The sequence below is a fragment of the Diplotaxodon limnothrissa genome, linkage group LG18 (assembly GCF_057381915.1).
Source record: "Diplotaxodon limnothrissa isolate DT_005_m linkage group LG18, D_limnothrissa_male_GT1.1, whole genome shotgun sequence".
Lineage (NCBI taxonomy): Eukaryota > Metazoa > Chordata > Actinopteri > Cichliformes > Cichlidae > Diplotaxodon > Diplotaxodon limnothrissa.
Genome location: NC_140613.1, coordinates 24,979,158 through 25,006,566, shown reverse-complemented (window position 1 = coordinate 25,006,566; position 27,409 = coordinate 24,979,158). Strand labels below are relative to the sequence as shown.

General features: G+C 38.9%; 1 protein-coding gene across 4 annotated transcripts; it reads left to right on the top strand.

The window, feature by feature from the left end:
- Positions 1–100: 100 nt before the first annotated feature.
- On the top strand, positions 101–25,765 carry tbl1xr1b (TBL1X/Y related 1b). Of its 4 annotated transcripts, none has more exons than XM_085377681.1 (16): positions 101–273; positions 1,788–1,854; positions 6,282–6,385; positions 6,559–6,704; positions 7,208–7,424; positions 8,807–8,939; positions 12,270–12,411; positions 12,789–12,852; positions 12,940–13,037; positions 13,740–13,800; positions 14,187–14,308; positions 15,788–15,862; positions 17,470–17,597; positions 18,327–18,492; positions 18,600–18,701; positions 24,222–25,765. In XM_085377681.1, exons 3-16 carry the CDS (start codon positions 6,328–6,330, stop codon positions 24,246–24,248), a joined length of 1,539 nt encoding a protein of 512 aa, XP_085233807.1. In that variant the 5' UTR covers positions 101–273; positions 1,788–1,854; positions 6,282–6,327; the 3' UTR covers positions 24,249–25,765. The 4 variants fall into 4 exon arrangements, with proteins under 4 accessions (XP_085233807.1, XP_085233808.1, XP_085233810.1 ...); XM_085377682.1 differs by having other exon boundaries at positions 101–277; XM_085377684.1 differs by lacking the exon at positions 1,788–1,854.
- Positions 25,766–27,409: the final 1,644 nt, after the last annotated feature.

Sequence of the window (27,409 nt, the reverse complement as noted above, 5' to 3'; positions counted from 1 at the left end):
GGGTTAATCTTTATATTGAGCTTTAGTCCGCGCCGCTTTGAAATAACAGTTGTTACAGGAGCTCATTTTTGCATGTCGGGTCACTCCAATGTGTCTAATGTCTGAAGCCGTTACAGCCTCTCAACGCCTACCTTTAGCTTTAATACTATAACCTTATCGTAGTTCATATATGTGGGAAAACCACCATTCTTGCAGTCGGTTAAAGAGATGACACGGTTTGACTTGAACACGAGAGCTGTGGAAGATATCGCCAATTGAGAGGTTTTTGTCCAAGTAGGTAGGAAATTGTAGCTAACTTGTTAGCATAGCATGCTAGGTTAGCTAGTTAGCTTGTTGGAAGGCTCAGAGCGGCAGCGGGCTGACGACCTCACTGTATTCGTTTGAAATGCAGTTTCAGAGAAGCTAACTTTACTCTGTTGTCCTGAATTGCGTATATTTTTGTATGAATAAAAAAAAAGTTACGGGTTAATAGAACTTTAAAATATTTGATTAGCAGATGCGGCTAAGTGCTTGTGAGGAGCATTAAATGAAGTACAGACCGCCTTGCCTGACTGGCATGTGTACTGACGGGTACGGCCGCCGCTGAGGCAAAACTAATGTTAACTCGCACGTTAGCTTTTGATTAGCTTTTATCACTGCACACTAGACACCACGTTAAAATTGCATCTACACAACTTTGAACTATTCTTTGGTGGTGAAGTTAAAGGGAATGAAACGCAAGTAATTAGCCTTCATTTGACAATTATATCTGGAATGCTAAGGCCGGTAGCGCCCTTTCGCACATTCGCATCTCCCCGTGACACATGACGTGGACAATTGTCAGCCTACCTACAAATACAGCAGGAACTATTTAAGTCTATTTATTGCTACTCTGTTAATAGATGTGCTGATAGTAGAGAGTTTATTTTAAACAGAGTTGTCTTAAAGGCACTTGGGGGCAGTTTGAGTAATTTATGAGCACACACTGTGCTGATAGTGACTTGTCACACACCAAAGTTCAACTCATTCATTCATCGCTAGCTCCCTGCAGACTAACATGATGACAAATGTATTTAACTTGGCTCCAGTCAGACAGACGACCTTTCGCCTAAAATGGTAACCAAACAAAATCTGATTTGCCCAGTTGAAAGTACTAATATGCAAAATACCACACGAAGAAGTGAGCAATTGTTTGTTAATATTCTAGGCAACAGCCGCCTTTATTACATTGAATCAACAGTGGAACATCTGTATTTCGTTTCCTTTTTACTATTTAAGTGTATTTAAGGCATGCGTCTCTTTTAGAGAAGTACTGCAGGGATTGGTGCCAGGCATGGCACACATATCCATTTGGTGTATTCAGCTTTTTGCATTGCTGACCTAGATTCTCTCATTGTTTTGTGACACGCCCCTTCCTTCAGAGCATTTTACTCAGGTTGCCTTCTCATCCACTTGCTAACAAGCCATTGCTAAAATGTTCGTTCTCAGTAGGGTAATTTGTCATGACACTGATAGGGAAACTGTGTCCCACGTGAATGTGTGGCAGGGCCTGTCTGGTTCTCAGAAAGCTGGAGCAGATTATTTACCTCCACTACATGGGGAGAGTTGGGCTGCGAGTCATAAGGGTGCCACTCATGAGTCTGACTTTTCATATCAAACTTAAAAGATATGAAAATATGTTTTGTTCACTTTGTTTGTTTGTTTTAAGGAGTGATTACACACCAAGCAGCTTTTGTATGTATAATGAACTGTAGTGTAGTTACTGATTTTGTAATGGGGCATTTATGTTTGTATTTTTCTTCTCCTAGGGGCTGAAAATTGTTTCCGAGGACAAAAGCGCTATGATGCGCCTCTGAGGATATCACGATCACATGGGTAACACATATCACTATTTATTGTCCTTCCTTTGCCCTCCCACCCCCTTCCGTAGGTATTGCTTGGTGTCTTTCTCTTGGTTGTGTTGAAAATTATATCGCTAATGCCTAGTGTAGGGACTCTTCTAAAGAAGAGCACAGCAGTCTTTTATCTGTGGTCTAACCAGAAGTCTAAAGTACGGAGCAGGATTTGGGCTTATTGCGGTAATTTCAGGTTTAACCCAGTGTTTGTCAGTATTACAAAGGGGTTGTATTCGTACAGGGTTACATCACCGTAGTAACTTATGCTGCAGATATAACCTATTTACATTTGAGATAAGAGATCAGCAGGTACAAAATCACTACATGCTGACCAGTCAGTTCTCTGTAAAAACAAACAAACAAACAAAATGTTTCATCACTCTTTGAAAATCCCTCTGAACTTGGTTTGTGGATAATACTTAGGGCTAGAGTGTTTATTTTCTTCCTCCTTCATTTTTTTTTCTCCTTGTTGTTCTATTTGCCTTGATACGTGAAGCTGACACTTTCTCTAAGCCTACTTTTGAATTCTGTTTTTATAATTATTCTTTACTTGCTGTTAAACACCATCAGTGCTGGAGTTGAAAAAAGAAAATTGTCTTACACCCTAAACATGATTTAGTCGTTCTCATTATCCCATGTCCTTAAGGTGTAACACTGAGAAGTCCCTTAACTTACACAGTATTTTTTCCAGCTTTTCTTCCTTGCTTTAAATAAGCTGCACTTGAAGAGTTACTTTTAGCAACTCTTTTTCCAGTTTCACTGACCAAAGCACTTAAACCACACACACATTTATACAGTACTTTCAGTACTGTAATTTGCCCCTTAAGAGCACTCTTGTAGCTGATTTGTTGGCAACAGCTGTGTTCCTTTCAGCTTGTATTATATATATTCATATTTAATCCTGGGAATGTTGAAATGACTACTTTATGTGGTACAGGTCCTAGTAATAGGAATGTGAAAGAAAATGTTGAGAATCCAGCATTAATAGATATCACCAGGAATGTCCTAAAATGCTTGGATTTTAATTAAAGTTGATGTTTGTTAATGATGTGAAATATTTATTTAGAGAATACGTCAATAAATCCTCCTGCTGCTTTTACAGAACACCATTAATACCATGTGTCATTATAGGTTTACAGTATGGGAGTGTCTTTGCAGGGTTTTTTTTTTTTGTTTGTTTGTACGGCTGACTCGTATGTTGTGTTTTTACACCTGTACAACTATTTTAAACATTTGGTGGGTGGTCATTGAAACTTCATCAGCTTGGTCTGCTGAATGTCTAGTTTTAAAAGAATAAATGAGGCTGAAATGAGAACCAGAGAAACTGGAGAGAGAGAGAGAGCAAAGTGGCATGTAGCATGAAATATATGAATAGTTTGTTTATGACTTTAAATGTCAACCAGTGCTGCCAAATTATTGTTATAAGAGGTTATTTTATGCTTGTAATCTCTAAATTCCTGCAGTTAATCAGGCTCAGTTTCATGATAAGTCACATATTTAACTCCATACTTTATCTTTAGGAATATCATGTTGATGTTAGTGAAGCTAATAAGAGAGTGAATTATCTGAAGATGAAATGCAGACTAAGAAAACTCACACAGTGGAATATCAATGACATGCAGGAAGTTCAAGTGAAGGATCTGAGTCTTCTCGTAATTGAGGGGGAGATATTGAAGGACCTGCCATTGAAGACAAGCAGTATCACTGATTGAAATTTCAGGGGGTGGTGAATACATTAGAGGTTTAATATCACAACTCTATTATCATTTGTACTGGTGTAGCGGTTAACATATTTGCCTTCCACGCAAAAGATCCCAGGTTCAACACCAAGAGGGGACACAGTCTTGGCCTCAGGAGTTAAAAGTTAGTGGACTCCTAACTGTGAGTCAAGCTTGGAATAAGGGCGCAGCTGGAAGTATCTTCTCTTTGTTGGTTCTTCCTTTTTGACCTCAGAGTTGTTCAGTCTGTTTTTCTATGTTTAAAATGGCTTACCTGTCTCCTCCACGTCTCATCAGGCCCTTGCCTAATTAAGAGTGGAGTGGGTTGTCAGCTTTTTTACTGAGGGATCCCCTCCCCTCAGTGTTATGTGTGACTGAACCTGCAATGATAAATAAGCACATTTGCAGGTGCAGTCACATTGAGCCCTAAATTGAAAATCCACACAGCATCCAAAAATGTCCTTCTTTTTTCTCGCATCAATGAATAATTGTATTCTATTTATTTATTTTAAAAGTAGAACCTTGAGTCTTACATTAGCTGGTATAATGTTAGCATGTAACCAGCTGTTGTTGTTGTTGTTGTCCAAAGATGGGAAGGTGGCATGTCTAATTTGCTAAGAATATACAATTGTAACATGTTTTCTTGTGTTAGAGCTCTGACTGCAGTTTAGGAGATGAAGCTTGAGGTGAGAAGAAAGTATGAGGTGGAAATCAGGCAGGGGAGAGAGGAGTGATGGAGGCGATATGATGAAAATAAAAGAAGGCAAGGCAACATGGTGGCTTCCACAAACCAATGCCAATATGTATTTGTCTATGTATTTATGTATTCATTCTAAGTTGATGAGGATGCATCAGTTTGTTAGAAAAATGAATTACACACCCATCTGTGTATATTTATTAGTGCCATAATTTTTTTTCTATCAGATAATCTCGAATTACTTATTCTATCTTTAATCTTACTGTGAGTGGCTATGTGACAGACGTAGACCTGTTAGTTATTGTGACTTCATGTTGTCTTGGAAGCGATACATAAATGTTAAAAGGTCTAAACTATTAAGATTGCCATGACAGTCTTTACAGAAAAGTGACCATGACTGATATTCAGACGAGAAGCCAGCATGTTCAGATGCTGTCAGATTAATCAAAAGAAATGCATGTCTGAAAGGGTTTTGGGTAGACAGCTGACTTATGATGCTTAAGCTTTGGGAGTTATGTCTCTGAGCTATTAAGCTGCTAATTAAAATTTCATAACAAGTTTGAAAGTTACCTAAGAGATACTCATAACTCTTTGCTCACCATTTAGACCTGACTGCATTCAGCTTCTATTTATGTTCGCTTTTAAAGATGCGGGTGGCTGCTGGAGTTTTCTAATGAACAATAGGTGTTGCTACTCAGACTGTACGCCACATCAGTTCAGAAATGGGAAGATGGGAAGGAGTCAAAACTGGAAGTAAAGACATTGGCGAAGTTATTTTTCCACAAGGTCTCGTGTTTTAAACTATTGACACATCCCCTTTTGTATAATCTGTGAATCACTGAGCTTCTGTATTGGCAGTAAAACCCAACACGATTGTACACTCAGGTTCTGCACCCAGCTGTGGAGGCACAAGCTGGGTTATAATAATCAAGAGGTTGAAGTGACACCAAAACTGCTGCTGTCACCAGCAGATGTGATGTCACGTTTGTGAGCATAAAAGCTCACACAGCAGGAGTGCTGCATCAGCTTACATTTATTTGTGCTATAACCATCAAACAGAGATTTTAAGGTGAAGACAGTGCTGTGACAGTAATACACTGGTGGCAAGGGGTGCATATTTTATTGAAATGTGTTGTTAGTTGTCATTTTTTGTTTCCTTCAGTAGAGCTTATCGGAGATTGTGATTTCTTTCAGGCTTTTTGCTAAGTTCTAGTCATACTGCTTCATTGTGAGAAAATGTATCCCGCAGGACTTTCTGACCACCTTGTTATGGATTACTGAAGGACTTGTACCAGATTCCAGCCCTTTTGGTTGAGTTGGTCTTGGATCTGAGCCTCTGGGATGTGGCAGGAGACATGTTGACTTTTTCAGCAGGCTGGCATCGTGGAAACAGTAGATGTTCTGTCCCTCGTCCAGTCTCCTTGTTTATTTCCACAGTCCCATTTAAACAGTGCAGGTTCTGCATGAACAAATATGGAGGACAGACACAAGTACTCGATGGATTATTGCCGAGGTTTAAATCCCATCTTTCCCAGACGTTTCAGTATAAAATAACCTGTCTGCCTCGTGAAGGCGGCTGGTAATTATTTCCTGTCGTAGGTTAATGAATGGAAACTGGTGCCCTGCCTAGAGCTAAGTGGTTTCTGCATCCACAAATAAAGAGGAACAAGATGTCGTCATTTATCAAATGACATTTGCGATTGCCTACTTCTGTTTTTGAATATCCAAGATGTAGGTCAAGCAAGTTAATTTATTTTTAATGATTTCATTTAAGGATTCATTTTCATTTTCAGTGCATGTATGACCCCTTTAAAACTGATTTAGCGTGCCAGAATACCAACTAATGTTTTTGCAGTCCATTTATGTTGTTGTTGATTTTAACACATGAGTGATCGAGATGTGTACCACTAGAACTCGTTTGCACTTCACTTCTGCAGTGTCTAATACCACTGGCTTTTAATGAACTCTGTGCTTTGTGCTTTACTTTTACAGGCTCCTATCCTGTGCTGACCCAATGGTTTAATCACCAGGACTAAAAATGAGCATAAGCAGTGATGAGGTTAATTTCCTGGTTTACAGATATCTGCAGGAGTCTGGTATGTCCAACAAATCAATATTTGATCAAACAGCTCTGCTTGCTGTTGTAGTAATCGCAGTGTTAGTAGTTTTAATATTTGGTCATGAATAACTTTTAATCTTGCAGCATTTGAGTCTGTGGAAATGAACTTTGACTTCATCCTACTTTTTGCATGATCCGTTCTTCCCGCAGGCTTCTCTCACTCTGCGTTCACCTTTGGCATAGAGAGCCACATCAGTCAGTCCAACATCAATGGAGCCTTGGTGCCCCCTGCTGCCCTCATTTCCATCATTCAGAAAGGCTTGCAGTATGTGGAGGCTGAAGTCAGCATCAATGAGGTCAGGGTCTGTCTTTGCATTGCTATCGACTGATTAGTTCACACTTGAAACATGCTGGAAAGAATGGGTGTAGTGTTTACTTATGTGTCGATTGCTCTGATAACAGTGTGACCACTTCAGTTAGAAATTCTTTTTGGAAATCATGAATGCCAGACCACCTGGCTTGTTATGAACACACTGTTAAAAAGCCAAAATTCATGTTGTTATGGAAGGGGTGAATCTTCAGCAATAATGCTGCTTTGCTTATTTCAGCAAGGCAATGCCAAACACATGCTGGCCGTGTCACAGCTGCTTGGCTCTGTTAAAAGAGCCTGGGTGCTAAACGGAGCAAGTAGTTTCACAGTCAGACCTGTTCCTCTTTATCACATTCAGTTTTTTAAAACTAAGATGGCTACTGTCAACGTGCCAATCTTCCAGCTTCCCCTTTCCCCCCCAATTTTCCACCCAATCATTCCAACTCCTTTGGTAATGGGGTTAAATAACACTGTATGTTCTCTTTGTAGGACGGCACCTTATTTGACGGGAGGCCAATCGAGTCCTTGTCTTTGATTGATGCCGTAATGCCAGATGTGGTCCAGACCAGGCAGCAGGCCTATAGAGACAAGCTGGCCCAGCAGCAGGCGGCAGCGAGCAGTGGCAGCAGCACGGGGCCACAGGGAAGCACCAAGAACGGAGAGGGCGCTGCCAACGGGGAGGAAAATGGATCCCACACCTTAGCCAGTAAGTTTAGCTCATGGTTGTAAACAATCTGAATCAGCTTGTGAACTACCTGTTGTGTTTTCTTGTCTCATGCAGGATGTTATTTTGAGCTAAATGTCTGATACACAGTTATAAAACAAAGGAGTGTTGGCACATTTTCAAACATGAGTACACAAAACACCTAGATGATCTACTTTTAGTGAGGCAACAGTACAACCTGAATTAATGTCACAATCAGGTTATGAGTCAAAAATTTTTTTTTTTGCTAATTTCACTAGAATGGCTTCATAATATTCTGAAAGATTGCATCTTGTTAAAGCTAACCTCTTTGATTTTTATTTTATTTTATTGCATGATTCTGTCTGTGTGACCGGTTTAATCTTTCCCGTCATGGCTGCGTCACAGTTTGAGGGTTTTGTGTAAAGTGCTTTTGGTTTGGTTGGTTTTGGCCTGACTGTGTTGTACAATGGGCCGACATATCCTCAGCATAACCATGTATAATATCCACAAAGCTTATAAAGAGGTTATACACACACAATGCGGTAATATTATGTTGAAGCACAGTATGTATTACTCTGCGAGGCTCCCGACTACGGTAGCCATAATGCTCCGACAATCCATCAAGCGGTGCAGCTTCATAGCTTAGCAAAGTGGTACTAAAACATTTTTGAGCGCCGTGTACCACATAAAATCGGTTCAGTAATAATGATGGTGCGTATGAAAGCAAAGGCATTGCGCATATGCATTTTACCCATATTCTATCACAATATTTCATTTTCTTATCATTGCCCAACATTATACCGATATTACCGTGAGCGGTATGATGTGGCCCAGCCCTACCTGCAATAGTTCATGTGTGCTGGAGCTTTAGGACTTCAAGAACGCCGATGACCTACAATTCAGTACACTGCTTAAATGCCTCCACACTGAGGATCCGGTTCCTGCTGTGTGGACACAGTGGTGTTAACCATCTGACCTCAGCACCTCGTGCTTGCGGTTAAGCCACTTTTTATGAAATAAGTTCAAGCGATGACATACTCGCGTGCTGCTGTGGGAATGCTGTGGTTTGTAGGTTGGGTGATGTCAGATTCCCATCATGACTAATCTTGTACAGTGTGATGCGGTTTGCTAGGCTGGTTGTTGCACAATGATGTTTAGTGAAAACTGGTTACTCCTTTTCAAATTAACTTTTGTAGCAGTAGAACAGGACTCTACTTTTTCTTCTTTGCGTTCAATGAGAGGAAACTAGCATGTGCTCATATAACATACCTTTTCATTATTTTTTTCTCATCATTCATGTATTTGCTTCTCTTTTCCTGCTGCACTGCATTCGCTTTGCTTTCTGAAAAATTGCACAGTACTTAAAGAATACTCAAGTTTTTGTTTCACGCTCCTTCCTGTAGATCACCACTCGGAGATGATGGAGGTAGACAGGGATGTGGAGATCCCCCAGAGTAAAGCCATGGTCTTGAGGGGCCACGAATCGGAGGTTTTTATCTGTGCCTGGAACCCAGTGAACGACCTCCTCGCCTCTGGGTCAGTATTACAGTTTTCTGATGCAAACGTGGGATTATTATGGGCGAGAGCTGGCGCATAAGCGTGTTTCTTTGAGACCTTCACATTATCACCTTTTCACCTTGTAATTCAAATAACCAAAATGATTTAGCTTTTCCTTCTTGTCTTTTTTATATCGGTCGTAATTTAAGTATTTTTTACCCAGAGTTCACTCTTGATGATTTATTATAAAGAGTCCAGATCTGTAAACATAGTTGATCATTTTTAAATGGTTGATTTATAAAAAGAATAACTTGTGTGGAATAGTCAGTGAGCTTTTATCACAGCTAAATGAATGTTTCTCAGTTAGAGGAGTGTTTTCCTGGACATTTGCTGGTGCACTTCAGTGTAATCACCCGAGATTTGCAGTAACACGTTACTTTTTTCAATTAACAAGTAAAGTAAGGGATTACTATTGCAAAACAGTAACTAGATTACTGTTGCTTTCCCATTAGCACGCTGTGTTACTGCGTTACTAAACCTTGATTTTGTTTATGAGAGTGTCTAATGACAATGACGTCTGAGCGTGCGACATCCGTGGCAGCAGCAGACGTGTGCAGATCAACAATGGATAATATGGAGTGTGGGAGAGAGTACGACCATGCAGCGTTTAAAGCTGGGAAGTACTGACATTACTCTGAGTTTGATTCCGTAAAAAGTGACAAAAACATTAGCGTGTGTTGTACACTCTGTGTGGGAAGAAAAGTTCTTTCTACAGCAAAAAATTTTAATTGAAATCTGAGCAAGTACCGAGCACGCTGCCATAGGAATGTGAAATTCAGAGAAACCCCCAGAACCCCTCACTGACATGACCGCTGCAGCACCGGGCAAACCTCCAACAGCCCCACTCCTGCGAAACAGGTGAAAATAGACTTAAGAGTGACAGGACTCAGTGCTGCTGAATCTTTGACTTTATTTATTTTGTGCTGTGTTTTACTTGCTTCTATTTGAAAGAGTGAGTGTAAACACAAAAAAATATTTTATTTTATATGCTGGGATATGCAGAAAATAGCTTGAAACAAATTTCTTCAAGTGAGAGAATGTTGCATATTTTTTAATTTTTGCTCGATGCAATGTGCATAAAGTTAAAAGATTAAAACAAATAAAACAAGTTTTAAAAAGAGTTTTTCATTTGATTTATATGATGGATTATGCAGAAGAAATAGAATTGGGCTGAAAGATCTGGTGCTTTAGGTTGTGTATCTTGTTTTTTTTAAAAGTATCTAAGTAATAAAGTAATTAATTACTTTTGAAAATAGGTAAAGAGTAAAGTAACAGGATTACTTTCTTGGAGAAGTAATCAATGTAATAGTAACTATTTACTATATTCAAGTAACTTGACCAACACTGGTAAAATTTCACACGCGTGGGACTAATAAAGGTTATCTTATCTTAATCACACAGAGGGAATCTCTTTACATGGGTGGAGTATGTATTCAAGAACAAAACATGCTGCAAATGTGACACATTTTTCAGAAAACACATGAATCCAACGCAGCAGATTTCCTGACAGGTGTTGATTTATCCCTCACTGACAGATAAAGTGACAAGAATCACTTTTGGTGTTAACCCTCTGGGGTCCAGGGTATAATTGGCCGTTTTTGACTACTTTTGATCTTACCTCTATATTTCACATTTAAAAACTGTTTACCTTGCCTTGTTTGGTATCATTATTTTCAGCACAACCTCAAATATCTGAAATTTATTTTGTCATTTTGGCATACTATATTAGCACAATTAATCTAAATTCAGACACAAAAATTCAAAATCCGAGTAGAAAAAAGTTATATTTTTTACTGTAAAACCTGCAAACATGTTTAACAAATCATTTTCATAACTTGAAATGCAAATAGAAATTGCACATTTCTAAAAAATTATACACAAGTTTTGCAAACAACAAAGTTATATGGTACCATTTACCTAAAAATGCAGCCAAGGCCTCAGGCGTTTTTTTATTTTATTTAACCATTTAACCAACTATTTACAGAACAATCACGTGTGCTGCATCAAAAAGAAGGCACACGAATTATTTGTGCCAGTCCAAAAATAGTTTGTTCAGTATAAGACAGAGGAGAACAGCACAGGCCTAAACCCTGCAGGTCTGACAGCAGGAGGTGTATCAGTCTAGTTTTCCATGTGGAGACAGTGTTTACACTGGAATCTGCCTTAAATGGCTTTTTTGGAGCAACTGTGACAGTATAACTGACACACAATACAAAACAATAACTACACAACACACTAACTATAGCCTCTAAACACGCTAAATATCATTAATGTCCCACATGTGAAAGCTGTGTCGTCTTAAAATGGTCATGTGATTTTGACGCGCCGGCGTGTCTGTCGACCCCAGAGGGTTAAACACAATGTTAAATTCTTCTCTATTTGCTTCAAGTGTCAAACTCTGTGCACTTTATTGCCGTTTTACAGTCAGTCTATCTATAGCTGGTGGCTTTTTTATGGCTTTAAAACCAGGCAGATAACCTCAAGAGTTGCACCTGTTAGGTAAATGGGCCGTACATTAAACGCTGTATTTGCTCTACTCTTATTTAATTACTCGGACCAAAGTTTGTTAAACTCTTAGTCAGACAAACCCACTCATAAATCAGCTCTCTCTGCGGTTACATCAGACACAAACTTCTCCACTCCTACGCTCCACTGTTTGTCAACATGGCTCAAGGGAAATGCCTGAATTTTTCAGCAGTTGAACAAGATGATATAGAAGAATAATGCATGCAATCCAACAGGATGCACAACCACTATGTGGACTAAAAAAGGCGAAAAATAACGATCATCTGAAAGAAAGCTCTGTTCAGCAGGAATTAAAAGCTGAAACATGCCAATAACATTTTAAACCTTTTTTCCAAATTAAAACGGCGAGTCTTAATTTATAATGGTAGGCAACCAGAGGTAAGTATTCAGCTGGCTGTTTGCTGTGTATTCAACAGTCTTGCTCCTCAGTATGTGCATGCGTCTTAAAATAAAATGGAGAAAAAAAGCGATTACATCTGGAACAATCCTGTAATATAGGAGGGTCTGCGTAAAGGGCCAAGTATCCACATAAACCAACGTGAATGAGTTTTGTGCTTGTAAAATCTCTTTCTCCTTTTTCTTCAACAGATGATGTGAAAAGTTTTGATAGGGATTTTAAAAGATTTTGGATTTGATGATTTGGGTTCAGGTTCGATAAAATGCCTTTAAACCCCAACCCTACTCAGGAGCAATGATGGTCAGTTTTATAACCTTATCAGTACCGATTTTAGAAGTCCAAGTCATGTGGGTGTGCCTAACGCAAGGTTGTTTTGACTCCTTCAGGTCCGGGGACTCGACAGCACGGATCTGGAACCTGAGCGAGAACAGCACAGGCGGATCCACCCAGCTGGTTCTGAGGCACTGCATTCGGGAAGGGGGCCAGGACGTACCCAGCAACAAAGACGTCACCTCACTAGACTGGAATGTGAGTGAAAGTGGGATTGTGTCAAGTTAAACTGTGGAACCCACACACTAACACGATCATACTGAGTGCTCTGTGTTGGTCATCTAGTCTTCGGGTGTGGGTTTGTGCGCCTGTGTGCATGCTAATAAACACAGCTTTATCAAGAGGCATTCCTTCTAACTATAGCCATGTATAAGGAGGCACTCAGATGAGGGAAAAGGCCTTTTCCATAACCAAGCTGCAAACATTTTGTGCTCTTTTACTCTTATATGTTCCTGTTACCATTTTTTTGTAGTCAAAGTCGATGCACAACGCTTAAAATGAGCCTCATTCATTTACTCATAAATTAGTCATAATAATTTGGCTGCACCCAATGACACCACGCTTCTTTCCTTCAGAGCGAGGGGACGTTACTAGCAACCGGCTCATATGATGGCTTTGCTAGGATATGGACAAAAGACGGTAAGACTCTGGCATCTTCTGCATCGTAGCATTTCAGGCGTTTGTCCCTGGTCTCTTTCCAAGTGGCATTTGGTTATTTTTTTTCAGGTAACTTGGCCAGTACTTTGGGTCAGCATAAAGGCCCTATATTTGCACTCAAGTGGAATAAGAAAGGAAACTTTATCCTTAGCGCTGGTGTGGATAAGGTGAGACACGTTGCTTTTCTTTGTATTTTTTTTATTATTATTTATGAATATTTTTGGGGTGGAAATCTTCGGTCATTGGTTTGGATTCCTGGTCTGACTAAAACAAACAATTTGAACACATTGTCTTGGGTTTGATTGGTCATTACTCAAAATATTGCCCATTTTTATAGAATCAAATTTAAAAGCAGAAAATTCGTAATGATATTCTGCTATAAAGGGAAAGTTAAAAATGAATTTGCATAAATGATAATTTAATGACAATTATTTTCTATAATTTTCTTCCTTTTAGCAATAGCAAATTGATGCCATGCACGTCTGTGTGGATATGTAACATAATCAGGTTGTTGTATGTCATAAATGTGAAGGGCAGCGTTTCATCTGAAATCACAAAGCTATTTGTTTGTCCAGTCAGAATTATCAACACATGGTTCAACATTGCCACCTAGTGTACAGAAGTATATTAAAACCTTGTCACCTTGGGATTCTCATGATTGACCAGGGGCTGGCGTATTGTGATATAAAAGTTTCGTCATGTTTGTGATATAGTGGTGTAGTTTTGTATTATCTCTGCTTGTGCAACAAGCAAAATATGAAAAGATTGCAAGATGTTAAAAAGAGAGTGTTTTATTCTATGTAATGTTTTTGATTGTTTTTTATAAATGACACTAGTTCGTCATAAAAAGCATCTCTATCTTCACACAGACGACAATTATTTGGGATGCACACACGGGAGAGGCGAAGCAACAGTTTCCTTTCCACTCAGGTGAGTGACAGGAGTCAGCTGGATTGTTCACATGACGTTTCCTGGAGTGTTTCTGTTTTTAGGCATACGTTACCTTTAGTTGAACTGCAGTGTGAGAGCACAGTGAGAAGACCTTCACTTATTTCTGTCTAGTTTTTCTGGACATTGTGACTGAGCTTTGATCCTGTGATATTCGAGCTAGTATATCTTTACACACAAGGTATCATTTCAGCTTTAAATGAATAGACAAAGCTTTTTTTCTTTTGTTTTGTTTTAAAACCATATGTTGATCTGATGATCAGATCTAATGTGGAAGGAAGAAATCTTTACCGTGATTTGTTCGTTGTGATCTTCTACGTCAACTTACTGCTACATCAGCCTTAAGCTATATCTTTACCTCTCCACAGCGCCCGCTCTGGATGTCGACTGGCAAAGCAATAACACATTTGCCTCGTGTAGCACAGACATGTGCATCCATGTGTGTAAGCTGGGCCAGGACAGACCTGTAAAGACCTTCCAGGGACACACGGTGAGAATAGAACACTCCAGTGTTTGCACTCCATTGCACAAGTAGGAAAACAGCTCTGGTGCTCAAATGCGCTGTTTGATCAGTGACGTGCGGTGACTTTTACAGAAAGACAAAGGGAGAAGGTTGTTGCCCAGAGACACAAACAGAAACATGTTCCTTCATTATTTAACAAGATAAACTGGATCAGATTAAAACATTTATGCTGCCTGTCTACACTCCTTCCTGGCTGATGACTTGTAAAATATTACTTTTCTAGTTAAATGAATATCTGCTATACCAAAATGATTTACTATTAGCTGAAACTGACAAGTGTTAGATGAAGTTTTCAAACCATTCCTTTAGGTAGAGAAGCAATAAAACACGGTATGATCTGTATAATTGCAAAATTGTATCAAGTAAGTATCAAAAATAAGAATTTTTCAAATATTGCTGCTGCATGAATAAAAATGTTTTTAAAAAGTGTAATAAAATGTGTTAATAGCAAGAAATCAATAGAATGAAAAACGTTGACAGTACGATTAACTTTCAATATCTAAAATGTTAATGACAAATAAAGGTGGAGTGTTGGTTAACATCATCAAGTCAAACATCATTGTCACAACTTTCCTTGGTAATGTACTAAAGCAGTTAGTATCAACCTTTTCACTCTCCATTTTCTCTACATCACACACGTTGGCCACACTGATTAGCAAGAGGCAACTCGGTGATACTTGTTTACTTGCTAATACTAGCTGTGCTTCCACACAAAGCCCAGATCTGACTGATCTCAGAGCAGTAAAGGCAGAGCCAGGTCCGCTTGACCCGCACATTGGTCTGATCAGTTGACAATAGCAGACTGCGGCCACAAGATGGCAGTAAAGTAAAGGTGAATGCAAACTGGCAGGGAGCTTTGTGACAGCTGTCTGAGATGAAAGGAGAGGGATCACTTTACAGTGGTTCAGTTAAATTTATGTCTATTATTAGGTTTGACTATATTTAGATGGAACATTACTGTGTTACATAATATCAGGGTGGCACTCCCTCCTTTTGGTTTCTTATAAAAGTTATAGTGCTCATAAAGTGCATTCAGTCAGTGGTAAAAAAAAATATCTACAATTATCGTACCATTATGTGTCACTGCCATTATCATTTGTCTCTGTCATAAGCTGATGAGCCTGATAGGCTGGTTATTAACTAATTTATTTCATAGAAATATGTACTATGCAGGTCAACACGATTGTTCTGCAAATTGTTATGGCAAAGAGTCTGTTTTTTTTTGTTTTTTTTTACCCTTCTCATTTTTGGCCAGTTTGAAAATAAAAATGTGAGCTGGAGTAAATGAAACCTTAACCTTGGAAACGATTTGTTTAAAGTCTTGAATTTAGAAGAGATTTTTGTTTGGTCATAAGCCAGTGTTATCCTCATGTAGTGTATTGTATTATCTGTGGCCATGTGCGCCAGTCAGACTTTTTGTTTACACTCACGTCTTTCTCACCCTAGAATGAAGTGAACGCCATAAAGTGGGATCCTACTGGCAGCTTGCTGGCCTCCTGCTCCGATGACATGACCCTAAAGGTCGGTTCACTCAACGCAATGAGGCCTAACGGAAAAGAACAAGCCGGGCCTTCATAGGAACACTGTATCCCAAGTAGGGCTGCTCAATTAATCGAATTTTAATCACGATTGCGATCTGGGCTTTCAACGATCATTAAAAATGACTGAGCTGATTATTAGCCCCTCCCTCATGCTTTACTCTCGCGCTGCTCCGTGTGGCAAATCGAGCGCACCTCTCTGCATTTCGAACACGCGTCACAACAATTAAGAGGACCCTAGGGAAGCTCGGAAAGCTAAGCAGAAGTTATTTGGAGAGGAGAGTGACTGCCGTTGGTTGAAAAGAGAGGTAAAAAAAAAAAACTTCAGTGGTGTGGAAACATTATGGGTTGGTGGAGTCAGACGTGGATCAAGTAGACACAGTGTGTAAATGCTATGGTGTAGTAGCTGCACCACAGAGCAACACTGCAAAGTTCACTAAACATAGATCTTTACATTTTTCATTTATTTCTTATATTGCAAACATTCGCACTGTTATCAGTATTTGCACACTATTTTATATTATTTTTTTAAAGTCATTATTCAATACATTGTTATTGTTAACCCTTTAAAGCCGGTCAGAGCAGCACGCTCTGTTTTGTGTAACTATTTTTAAATCCCTGTAGAACCTGAACCGCTTAAGCTAGCACAATAAATTTTTTTCCATATGAAACCGGAGGAGTTGTACTTACATCTCATGCCATCAGCTTGTCCTAGGTCACGGTTTCCTTCCACATATAGCTTTGCAAAAATTGCATAAAAAGCGCTTGCAGGAACAAAAACATAATATTCCAGAAACACTTCCCACATTGAAAAAGACGTCAACACGAACTATCGCATTTCCTGCCCGAAAATGATGTCATTTTCGCGGAAAATGTAGTTTTTTACTTGTAGGCCTTAAAAGCCTATACTGGTGTTTTCATAAGTCATGTTTGACTTTTCTGAATAGTTTCTGGGATGCTTAGAACTCGAATTGCACTGCTGGAAATAGTTTATTTTGATGCACATGCTGTTTTCTTTGCAAATTTGCATCATAGGATTGTTTTTTTGTTTTTCCTGCAGTATATAAAAATTGCTGTGTCTCCAAAATAAAACTATGAAGACACTCAAAATAAATTTCCTGTTGTTGTAAACTATTTTTTGCAACTTTTTTGTATTTAAAGTTTTGAGGGATAAACCTCATAAATTTCGCCAAGTAGAAATATATGTAAAAACAAAAAACAAAAACGATTTTCAATTTTTTTGTAGTTTATTGCACTTTTTTGCAATTAATGTAGTTACTATGGACTTAATGCATACATATTTTTAATATATGGGCTATAACAGTTGTATTGATGTATAGCAACTTGAAATGCTCCCACAAATGGCACTACAACATGTAAAAAAAATAAAATAATATAAGCTCTGGCAGACTTGGTTCTATGGTAGATCTTAAAGGGTTAAATAAATATCGTCAAATAATCGAGATCTCAATTTCAGTGAAAATAATCGTGATTATCATTTTTGCCATAATCGAGCAGCCCTAATCCCAAGCGTACATTACAAGTTAAATTAATAGCTTTTAAATGTTGCCTTGATTTTCTCTCATATAGATCTGGAGTATGAAGCAGGATTTGTGTGTCCATGACCTCCAGGCCCACAGTAAAGAAATCTACACCATCAAGTGGAGCCCCACAGGCCCTGGGACCAACAATCCCAACGCCAGCCTCATGCTGGCCAGGTAAGAATCGAATGAAACGTGTTCCTAGTTTTTCATCTTTTTTTCTCTCTATGTCATGTGTCAAAGGGGATTTCTATTTATAAGGGAATGTTAATGGTATGTAAATTGTTGTTGGTGGAACACCTTTAGAAAACAGTCACAGATATAAACAGATTGTTTATAGTAAATGGCCTTTTTAATACTAACATTTTGGGAGTTTTTCAGTTAAACGTAACTATGGCATGAGAGTTAAATGCTTGTTTGTTTGTCTGAGAGCTGATGTATCCCTTTGAAAGAACAGTCCAGAGAAAAATGTTTGCTTTCAGTTGGATGTGCTCAGGATTTGGACATGGTTCACTACACAATGCAAATAAGAGTTGGCTGTGCATTAGCCAGCATTATTACTTCCTTGTATTTTCTCTGAATTCAGAGTTCATTAACTGCATGTTTAACTGAATAAAGAATCATTGTAAATAATTAAAGCTTAGAATGAGTTATAGGTTTGTTATTGGTAACATCGAGCAGCCTAAAAAAAATTCATCTTCATTTCTGCGTCTGGGATAATGCCGCTCTGCCATGTTTGCTTCCCATCAATTACTCTCTGGACTAGATTTTTAGATTTATTTAGGGGTGGGTTTCAGTTTCCGTTTTAAGTAGCAGTCATGCCACTGACGCAGTGTATTTTATATCTGGCACATGGTTCTTGACACATGACCCTTTGCATCCTCTCTCGTTCCCCTCTCTCTGCAGTGCGTCGTTTGACTCAACAGTGCGCCTGTGGGACGTGGAGCGGGGCGTGTGCATCCACACTCTGACCCGCCACCAGGAGCCCGTCTACAGCGTGGCCTTCAGCCCAGATGGCAGGCACCTGGCCAGCGGCTCCTTTGACAAGTGTGTCCATATCTGGAACACTCAGGTCTGTGATGCTACCTTCAAATTAAAAGCTGATCTGGTAATACATGCTGAACCACAATATTCTAAAGATGTTGCCTGTTATTGATGAATCTGTGCGTGTCTCTCCAGACGGGTGCTTTAGTCCACAGCTACCGAGGGACAGGTGGGATCTTTGAAGTGTGCTGGAATGCAACAGGGGACAAAGTAGGAGCCAGCGCATCTGATGGATCGGTGAGTTTTGCTGCCTGAGAGCTTCATCACTCCCAGTAGTACATGTGCTCTAGCCTGTGTCTACAACTTTCACACCACCTTCCTGACCATAGAAATGTGTCAGCCCCATTTAATATAGGTCTTGCCAAGCTGTTCTGATAGAATGGGCTGGGGGTCTACTACAAGTACATCTGCTGCTAGTATTACAGTAGCAGAAGTATTTGGTCATTTCTCTCGCTTAGAAACTTTCCTAAGCAAAATTGACTGTTTGACTGTAGCCATGACCTGAGCTGATTATTCTATGAGCTGTCAGCTAACAGCCTCTCATAAATGGTGAATTCAGAACTTTCTTCATATTTGTTGGATTTGTTAGCACTTTCGGCAGCCATGAATAAAGCACTTCAATCTGAAGGCTTCATTTAAAATGCTCAATCAGGGCAAGATTTATGGTCATCATGGCATCAAATAGCCGTCTGTCTGTTTACAGATGCTTCTTAACCAAACTCTAAAAGGTTTTTATCTGCATTTGAATGAAACTGCAGAAGTCCCATAAGAGGTTACAAGGAAGCGCAGAGTTGCATATAGACTTTCTTATGAGGGGATTGAAAAGGCTGGAGTACATCTACTGCTGAATTATTTAATTGGATTATAGGCTGATATTGATAGCAGAATTGTTAATTGGCCTTAGAGTGCTGGCTTTTATGTGAGCTAAAAGCTCTGTTGTGTATGAAGCAGAGCACTGTTAGTAGTGTACCTTTCCCCAGGCACACCGAAAATGTTGTTCTTGTAGGTCTCGTGCTTTTCAAACATTATGCCTCTGCATTATGAAGTATTTGTCTCTTGCAAACTGACACAGCAGTGGGAATGGAAACATTCGACTAGTAAGCAGCTACGTGCTAAGCAGTAGGAGAAAATGAGGAACAGTGTAGATATGTTTCCTGTTTTTTGGGGCACAAAGCCAAAAAAAGGGAAAGGAAATTTGAACTGTTTGTATTTTTGTATTATTTCAAAGTACCCCTCAAGTTGAAATGCTCAACTTATGCATTCTATTGCTCATTGTGGCACAAAGTTACATTGCTCTAGCAAGGTACTGTATAGTATGTTTATAACATAACATCCCGGACTGGACCTTCCTATATAGAGTATGTGTCTTCTATATGTACCTATCTTGGACCACTCCTGAGAAAGACTTAAAAATGTTCCTTTTCTATTTTGCAGTTTGAAAGGTAGTTCGGTTTTATTTTGAAATCCATGCTTTTATTTTGCAACAGGAAACTGGCGCAAAACCGTTAAAGGGCTTGTTAGTAACGTTTGTTTTAGGATATGATAAATAGTGTGCCTTAAAGTAGGGCTGCTCGATTATGGCAAAAATGATAATCACGATTATTTTCACTGAAATTGAGATCTCGATTATTTGACGATATTTATTTAACAATAACAATGTATTGAATAATGACTTTAAAGATTGTCAAAAAATAATATAAAATAGTGTGCAAATACTGACAACAGTGCAAATGTTTGCAATATAAAAAATAAATGAAAAATGTAAACATCTATGTTTAGTGAACTTTGCAGTGTTGCTCTGTGGTGCAGCTACAACACTGTAGCAAAGTTTACACACTGTCTACTTGATCCACGTCTGACTCCACCAACCCATAATGTTTCCACACCACTGAAGTTTTTTTTTTGCCTCTCTTTTCAACCAACGGCAGTCACTCTCCTCTCCAAATAACTTCTGCTTAGCTTCCCGAGCTTCCCTCGGGTCCTCTTAATTGTTGTGACGGTGTTCGAAATGCAGAGAGGTGCGCTCGATTTGCCACACGGAGCAGCGCGAGAGTAAAGCATGAGGGAGGGGCTAATAATCGGCTCAGTCATTTTTAATGATCGTTGAAAGCCCAGATCGTAATCGAGATTAAAATTCGATTAATTGAGCAGCCCTACCTTAAAGTGAAAAATATGTACATTTCCTGTGCCAGTTTGTACCTGGCTGACAGTGGCACAAGGTTTATTAATGTTTCCTTTAATGGAATAAGTTATGTGCAATCACAATGTCGTTTAATAGAGTTTATGTGTAGTTGTAAGTTAGTGAGGTGATATAGTGAATTGAGTGATGTAAATTTGATTTGTATGCTATATGTGAGCAGGAGAAATTTATTTCCTTGATATTTTGATGTTATGGTAGTTATATTGTTGGTTTTGTTTTGCTCCTAGCTCTTACGGTGTCTTCACTGAATATTTCAATAAAAACTTTTCCAATAAAACCTCTGTGAAGCATCAGTATAAGAGACCATCATTCAGTCAGGGATGCTACACCGTTATCAGCCAAAACAGTAGAACAATGACACAAACTGCTTAGCGGCTCGTCCTGTGACTCTCAAACTTTATTTTTAAGCTGAAACAAGTTGCCATATTTCCTACGAAACACAATTTCCATACGCTACCTAAAATTTGTGTTGATCTGTCACCACAAACCGATTTAAACTGTGACAAACAAAAGCGGTTAGGTTAAGTGAAGCAATGCTTTTGAAGTGTGAAAGGCATTTTGTGCATTGTTGAAACAGGCTATGCAATGCTGCTGATTTTTATCACTTTGGTTGATCGTGTGCTCATTTGTGGACTTTTTTGTAAAGGGCAACTGACATTTTGTTGTAGAGATGATTTTGCTGTGTGTGAAGAAGACTGATGTAGAGTGCTGTGGAGGTTTCCAAACTGAGGAACTTGTTTGTTTGAAATGTTGATTCTATATGTTTTAGAAAATGGCCTGAAATCTATAGATTTCAGATATAAGCCATCTCAGCTTCAACCCTCCTTTTCCGCAACCTACTTCTTCAGAATTATACATCCTGTCTTTCACACATGCTCTGAATTAAGGATATGACTGGCTGAGTAGCGTCACGTGGAACGAGTTCCTGCCATTGGTCTGTTTGCGTACATACACTGATTATCATAAAGACAAAGGAAAAAGTGGTGCAAGTTAAAATAAGCTTACTGTACATATGAGAAAGAGTCAAACAGAAAGGGTCTTAAGTTGGACTGTTGGTGCGCTAAACTATATGTTTATTATGCTGAAATGCCCACTAGTCTTCTTCACACTGCAGTGCGTTCAGTTTCCACAGTATCACACAGGGTTCATATGGGTGCTTGAAATCCTTGAAAATGCTTGAATTTTAATGTTGTCTTTTCAAGGTTTGAAAAGTGCTTGAATTTTAGATGTGGTGCTTGAAAGTGTAACTGTATTTCATTCACCACAAATAACTATCTGGTTGAATAGTTTTCTTATCAGATAGAGAAACAAAATGAGTCGCAAAATGTAAAAGCAAAATTTCGCGGTCTGGGCTCCCTTGCGCCTCCGTCTCTTTCAACATGTGGCCCCGCCCCTCCCTCGAACAGTCGGGCATGAGTGCGCTAACATACCTGTAGGCTGCTGTTTTAATGAGTGTTTGATGGAACAAATGGCGGAGTTTGCGCTTTCCAGTCGCATGATAGGTGAGTGCTAGTAAATAATTTTCCAGTATGCATACGTTACACACGCTATTTTTTTTTTTTTTTTTTAAATTATGATTATTATATTGCTGTCAAACTCGCTTGAGCAATGATTGAAATGCACTGAGTGTGATGCAGTATGGCAGCGCTTTTATGGAATATGCTGTGAACTTAGCTAACATTACATAGCAGTAATATGAGTTAATTTACTCAAGTGAAAGCTTTAAACATTAGCCCGATACATAACTAGCCAACTTAGGCTTTCTGATTAACCCTCTGGGGTCGACGGGCCCAGAGTCTCCATTTCAACTTGGGTCGAACGTGCAGATTTCAAACTATGTACCAGGTTTTAAATTGTGTTGATAGGCCACGTAAAACCGATGGTTTTTTTGGGGTTTTTTTCTGAATAAAACTGTCGTTTACTCCGGGAAGAAACGGTAAAAACAGCGTTTTCTAAGGAGAGCGCTAGCAAACACGCTTTGATTGTGAGTGAAAAAAGAAAAAACACTCCTTCCCTATTGGTGGAAAAATGTACCGTGTGGAACAATCAAAAAATGATATGGCAACATGTGGCATTTGGTTGTTTGGGAAGAGGGGGAAGTTTTAGCAGTGAGAGAGAGAGAGTGAGCGAAAGAGAGAGAGCGAGAGTTTTGCTACGTGAGAGGTTTGTGACGTTTGCCGTGTTTGGAGTCTCAAGTTAGTGTGTTGTCTTGTGTAGTTAGTGTGTGGTGTAGTCGTTGTTTTGTTTTGTGTGTCAGTTCTACTAGTGAACGTCACAGTTGCTGCAAAAAAGCCACCAAAGGCAGATTGCAGTGTAAACACTGAGTGACACGCCTGCTGTCAGACCTGCAGGTTTATCCCTGTGCTGTTCTCATCTGTGTCATAGTGGACACAAACTATTTTTTGGAGTTGCATAAATAATTTGTGTCTTCTTCTTTGATGCAGAACACCTGATTGTTCTGTAAATAGTTTGAAATGGTTATATAAAAAAAAGTCTGAGCCTTGGCTGCATTTTAGGTAAATAGTACCATATAACTTTGTTGTTTGCAAAACTTGTGCATTTTTTTTTTTTAATGTACAATTTCTATTTGCATTTCAAATTATGAAAATGATTAGTTAAACAAGCTTGTGGTTTTTACAGTCAAAAATATCACTTTCTACTCATGTTTTAAGCACAATATTTAATATTTACAGTATGTCAAAATGAGTAAATAACAGATTGGCAAACTGCCTGTTTATTTAAGGGAGATGAACAAAGTACAGTGGAATTGTACATAATAATATGACAGATGATACATTCAATAGATTTTAAGTAGATGCTTGTGCGTTCTTAAAGTCTCATATTTTGAATTGAACTATGTGATCTGTTCAAAGCCTCCCAGTCAGTGCTGTTCTCCATGCCTGTCTGACTGTACATGATGTTATTAGCACAAAAACACTTTAAAGGTGATCATTTAGGACTTCAGCAGTAATACAGACAGCAATGTAGTTAGTGATAGAACAGTTTTATTGGGAATTAACTTAAAAAACAAACAAACATCTGTCTCCTATTTTCTGTCACACAGGAAAGAAGCATCAATATCTGATGAGAAGACTTATTTATTTCTTTTGGGGGGGGTTTTCAACAGGAGAAGAATATCTCTAACAAGTTGATTTGTTCACATTTTCACATCTTAATTTTCAAGTGAAATGTGCATGTTGAGTTTATACTCTATGTATATAAGGCGACCGTCCTTTTGCAGTATTTTTGTGTGGTGCGTTTTTCTGTGTTAACAAAAGGGGAACAAAGGTGTTTAAGTTCACCTAGGATGATTTGTTTTAATTTTCACATGGTCTTACTGAGGTGATGCGAATTGAAACATGCACTTTTTTTGGGAGGGGGGAGGGGACAACACAGTTGTTTAAACATGCCACAGGGGAAGTATGGCCCTCTGCTCTTTTTGGGTTCTGATTGGAAAATATTTGTACACCTTGAAGCGTTCACACAGCTTCTGACTACGGCAGAAACTGAAACTGGGTGACGTTTTGTCTAACCACATATGCCTTCCTGTTTGACAGGTATGCGTACTAGACCTGAGAAAATGACACTCATCGGGGGGAGCCATGGACCGACTACGAATGTGTACATAGCCAAAATGACTGTCCCTGCCTGTCCGCCACACTGCTGTAGTCCCACAGATGCCATGGCCCGCTGTTACAGCCAACTGGAGCACGCCCTCCATCAGACATAGACCCAAGGACCACACCATGGCAACAAACAGTTTATATGCAAATGCATCAGATATGCCAGGTCTGCATGGACATCAGTCTTTGCTCCTCAGACCTGCAGGAGTTAAACATTTCTTTGTTATCACACAGTATAAATGTGTCACCACAAGCAAACCAAAACACCAGGATTCCTCTTGATTTCGCTCTTTTTGTCCTTTGTATCCGACTTGTAAAGACTTTTGTTCTCTGGTGTGTGCATATTGCATATGTCAGCATTTAGTGTCCTGTGGACATTGTTGTGTTGAGTTTGGACTTTATTGGTCTCTGTAAATTACATGTGAGATGGGAGAGAAGAGAGAGGAGATGGGAGATGTTTTTTTGTTTTTAAAGAAAAAAGATGTTTGTCTTTTAAAAAGTGGATGTTCAGAGTCGTACATTTGGAGATAAATTCATTTACTGCAGTCTTTGAGGTTCAAAAATGCAGGTGTATAGTTTTGTCAACTCTATTTTTATCCAGTAGGTTTGTTCCATTTTTTGCCATTTAAAAAAAACAAACAAAAAAACTAAATATGAAGCAGTTAATCAAAGGTTGAACTGTCCTTTGTTTGCAACCTTTATCCTCAGAAATGGTTTTCAGGTAATCACAGTTCATCAGGTTGTGTTGGTGTCCTGAAGAATTCAAAATCTCCTGGCTGAAAAATGATCTGTGTAGCTTTTAACACTGATGACAGCAGTGCTGTTGAAGAGCGGTCAGCTTCAGGTTCACGTCTTTGAAACTCACCTCGTCCTTGATCTGTTGGTGCAGATATCACTTGGTGACAGAGACGGGAAAACCAGCCCATTACTTCATCGGATTTGTACAATTAATAGTCCTAATTGCACTTGTTTTCTCAGTTAATGGCTTGTTGCTGTCCATTGTTTTTCATAATGCAGCTTTGTTGGTCTAATTGCTTCTCGATACCGGAAACAATTAGACCAAGATGATCTGGAGTGTTGTTTCCTGCTGTTGTCAGGTAGTAGTTGACCAGCATTAACGTACACACACACACACACACACACACACACACACACTGGAGACAGGCTGTGTTCAGGCCTATGCACGGATAGACGGTGCTTTTGTGTGCAGTGTTCAGAGTTGGCATTTTGAGTCAAGTCTGCTTTTGAAAAGCAGACTCAGCATAGGACTCGTAACGTGTTGTTAGCTCAAATGACTTAGAACGCGTTCAGTAGGAAAAATAAGGTTAGCAGTGTCTCGTCTGGCTCGTTTTTGAGGCAAGTCTGTGTTGTTAAAATGCAGACTCTCAGCATAGGACTTGTTGTAACATGGTATCTGCATATAATATATATAAATACATTTATGAATATATATCTATGCTACTACAGGGGTTTTTTGTGTGTGTATGCCACTCCTACGTTATGGGTGGATTTTAAAGTAACCTTTTCAAGATTCATGAAATACAGTACGTGATGTTCTTGTGCATCACTGACAGTTGTGACCACGAGGAATGGTTTTTATTTATAAAATACCATTAAACAGTTAGAACTAAATTTAAAAGAAAAAGACAATGGTAGATTTTTTGATTATTATTATTTTTTTAACCTGCACTTTAGGTGCAAATGGAGAAACTGTCTCAGGCACATCTGATTTAAGAAGTCCCTGAGGACGGCTCAAATGATTTAGAACGCGTTCAGTAGGAAAAGTAAGGTCAGCGGTGTCTTGTCTGACTCGTAGGACACTTCAACGTTGAGATAAACTAACTTCATGGCATTCCCGCTCTCATCTCGTAGCCATAACAACACCCTCGGCTAGATATGTGCACACACGTCGCTGGATAATTCAGAGGTTTTGTTCAGCATGTTACTTGTCTTTTTAAAAAAAATAAAAATAAAATACTGAAGCTGAACTATGCTGAAGTTTGCTTTAATACAGTCAGCAGTACTTGGAGTGAATCACAAGGACACTATTTCAAATGATGTCTATGACGGTGGAATGGTATTTTATAATGGTTTGTTTTTAGACGATAAGCTTTTTACGCTGCATTCAAGTGTGTTCGCGATTTTATTTTATTTTTTAATTTTTGTTCCTTCCAAAAGTACTAATTCTATCTTTGCTAAGTTGGAGAGCCCTTGAAGGTTTTGTACTGATCAAAACTTTTGTAATTTTGATTTATTTGTAGCTGTATACTCAAAAGGAACAACAAAAAGAAAAATCTGGATTTAATTGTCGATGTATTATAACACAACGTGTAAATACTGATTTTAAGATTTGTTGGGGGTTTTTTCGTCTTTTCCCTTGTACTCTCTTTCTCTCTCACTCACATGGCTGCAGTCTGCAGCCTCCTGATCAGACTGTTGTAATATCACTCAGATCTCAAGGTCTAGAATAAAATCTATTTTGATAATATCAACGTCTTTGATCTTTTGCTTGTTGATTTCCTGTGTCTGAGTCATTTCTCTGGTACTAATTGAATGAATGTGTGTGGTCAATAAGCATTCTTTCACCTGTGTGTGAACAAATGTCACTCACTGCCCTTAAACCTGAAAACAGTTTTTTGTCTAGTTTTGTATTTGTTTTTTACTGATGGTGTTCCAAGCATTTGACAGCTAGGATGACTGGAGAGAAACGGCAATGCGTTACAGCATTTAAGAAACAAGTGTGGTCTTCAAAAAAGTGACGGCAAACATGAGGAAGGGTTTTTGTTTTTTTTGTGAGCAAGCTTAAATCTATTTTCATGTTAGGAAACTAGATTAAGATCTGAAGTTTCCTGTAGCAAACAAAAATATTGTTTTCTAGACCAGTGTTGTGGCGCATGGAAATCAGATATCCAGTACCTCAAAATATTGTTTCCTAAGACCAATTAAAACCAATTTCCATATAGAAATGTCAAACATAACAAAACATGTTAATTCATGCACTCAGTACTTGGCTGGAGCTCATGGGAGTTGGCTGGTTATGACCACTGGAAAGGTAAGAACATGGTTGCCATTTTTGGCACTGTGGGCCAGTGCAAAGTCCCGCTGTAAAAGGAAATCTCCAT